This window comes from Palaemon carinicauda, chromosome 20, assembly GCF_036898095.1.
Source record: "Palaemon carinicauda isolate YSFRI2023 chromosome 20, ASM3689809v2, whole genome shotgun sequence".
In the NCBI taxonomy this organism is placed as follows: Eukaryota; Metazoa; Arthropoda; class Malacostraca; order Decapoda; family Palaemonidae; genus Palaemon; species Palaemon carinicauda.
This window is the reverse complement of record NC_090744.1, coordinates 49161347-49163846: the sequence shown is the minus strand read 5'-3', so window position 1 is coordinate 49163846 and position 2500 is coordinate 49161347. Positions and strand designations below refer to the sequence as shown.

At 36.8% G+C, this 2500-nt stretch overlaps 1 protein-coding gene across 1 annotated transcript in view; it reads right to left on the bottom strand.

Moving 5' to 3' along the window:
• LOC137659775 (general transcription factor II-I repeat domain-containing protein 2-like) overlaps positions 1-2500 on the bottom strand; it is a 24780-nt gene that overhangs the window by 20771 nt on the left and 1509 nt on the right. Inside the window, exon 2 of the mRNA XM_068394577.1 lies at positions 248-1745. Within this exon, the coding sequence (XP_068250678.1) occupies positions 248-1745 (1498 nt within the window). The remainder of the gene's footprint in view (positions 1-247; positions 1746-2500) is intronic.

Below are 2500 nucleotides of genomic sequence, written 5' to 3'. Positions count from 1 at the left end.
CATTTATTAGACAAGCAAAGTAGCTCAGCAACTGAGCAACAGAAGTATCAAAATGACTCAGTGAGAATGATACAATTGACTGCAATCATTTACCAGTTTGTTGAAATTAGGTGTCAAGTTGCTTGTACTGATTCTTAACACTGACTGAAGATTCGAGTCTGTGAGAAGTGACCTGTTCTTTGACTTGTTAACTTTCAATATAGAAAAAGTCTGCTCACATATGTAAGTTGATGCAAATATCACAAACATCTTTCTTGCAAAATTTTTCAGATTTATAAACTTTTCTGAGTGCAGAGATGCATAAAACTCGACCAGTGGTTTATTTTCAAAGAGCATCTTTAAAGAGTTGTCGGCTTGCAAATCAATCAGTTCTACCTGCAGTTCTTCAGCAGCTGTTTCAACGTTACAGGCAAAAGGTGAGCCGAGCAAATCAAACTGCCCTTCAATTGCCTTGAAATCGGCAAATCTTCTGATAAATTCATCTCTTAGAGCCGTCAACTGGTAACTGTATTTGTCTGATAGTGCTTGTGTAACAGTTCGTGTTTTCAACAGAGGAAAATGAACAAAGTTTTGCTCTTTAAGCTGCTTGGAAAAAAGTTGAAGTTTCAATTGAAATGCTTTCACTTCCACATACAATTCATGTGCAAATAAACCTTTGCCTTGTAGTTTTGTGTTTAACTCATTCAGCTTTTGCATAATGTCCACAGCAAATGCAAAATCACAAACCCATTCGTCACACTCCCTTTCCCTTGAAAAGTCACAAGAAATGTCTTTCATATTAAAAAACAAGACAACCTCTTCTTTAACGTCCCACATCCTCTTCAATACTTTCCCCATACTTAACCATCGGATATTTGTGTGGTACAGCACATCAGTAAAATCAGCCTCGATATCTTCCAAGAAGCTTCGGAATTGCCTGTGATTCAGTCCCCATGCTCTTATTAAGTTCACTGCACGCACCACTGTATCCATAACGTGTTTGAGTTTAAAAGATGATCTACAGAGGCTTTCTTGATGTATGATGCAGTGAAAAGACAACACACTGTGCGATGGAAAATCTTCTTTGATTTTATCATTCATCAAGGTCACAAGGCCACAGTGTCTACCTATGAGTGAAGGAGCACCATCAGTTGTAATACTTGCCAATTTATCCAGGCTTAATCTAGACCTGATTAGACTGTTAATGACACTATTGTATAAATCTTTTCCAGTAACAGTGTCTTTGAGAGACTCCATAGATAACAATTCCTCTGTAATTTCGAAGTTTTCATCAATTCCTCTGATATAAATGAGTACCTGGGCAGTATCCTGAATGTCATTACTCTCATCTAAAGCAATAGAAAACCACTGAAAACTAACACTGGCTGTTAACACCTGATCTTGAATATTCATTTCAATTGCATCCATGCGACGAACAATAGTTCTTCGTGACAGAGATATGGCTTCCACTTTAGATATGACTTCAGGACACACAACACTGACAGCATCAACCATGCAATCTTTAATAAATTCTGCTTCTGCAAACGACTTATTTTGTTTTGCAATCTCATTTGCCAATACAAAACTTGCCTTTGTTGCATTCCTTTGTAAAGACGAAGTTTTTTCAAACACATTTTGTTGTTTCTTCAAACTTTTCATCAGATCAGTTGCCTTCTTTTGCAGTTCTTGCTTTGATAAATTGCTTCCAAAGTTGGTTTGCTTGGTTTGAAAGTGCCGTTTCAAATTGTATTCCTTGAAAACAGCAACTGTATCATGACAAATCAAACATACAGCTTTAGCTCCGACGTCAGTAAAGAAATACCTTTCAGTCCACTCTTTGTTAAATACTCTGCATTCGTCTTAAATTTTTCGTTTTTTAGAAGGCTTCGAATCACTCATTTTGGGTAAAGTTTGAAAGATAGTAAAAGCTGTGCTGAAATAAAATGTCCAACGTCTTCTTTCTCTGGAATCTGCCAGGACACTGAAATGATTGAATATAAGGCAATAAACTCGTTGGTGCGGTAACAAAGTTACAACGTGACCAAAACGTTTTGTACACTATCGAGATTTAATTCCACTGGCCCTGGTAGCAAACGTGTCCGATACACGCTTCACTCACGCATACGGCCATCCCAGATGCTGAACTGCATCTTTATTCAACGATGGCCAATTATAGATTAAATAATGAATAAATAAAATAGAATAAGAAAATTAAAATCATGAAAAAATCTATTTCCGTCTGGTTGAAAAAAATAATGAGTGAGAAAGGATGCAATTAAAATAGAGAAAAAATGCAAGATAGAGAGACAGAGATAAAAAAGCAGAGAGAAAGAGATAAAGAAGAGGTCAGGCAAGAGAATAGTCCTTTTGTCCGTAACAAAAGGGCAGGGAAAGAAATAGAGTGAGCGAGAACAAATTTCCGATTACTTACATTCCAATTTTAAAATACTGGTTATAAAATCCTTTTGGACATTTAATATCCAATATGCGGCCCTCGGGCCGTAGTTTGCCCACCTCTGCT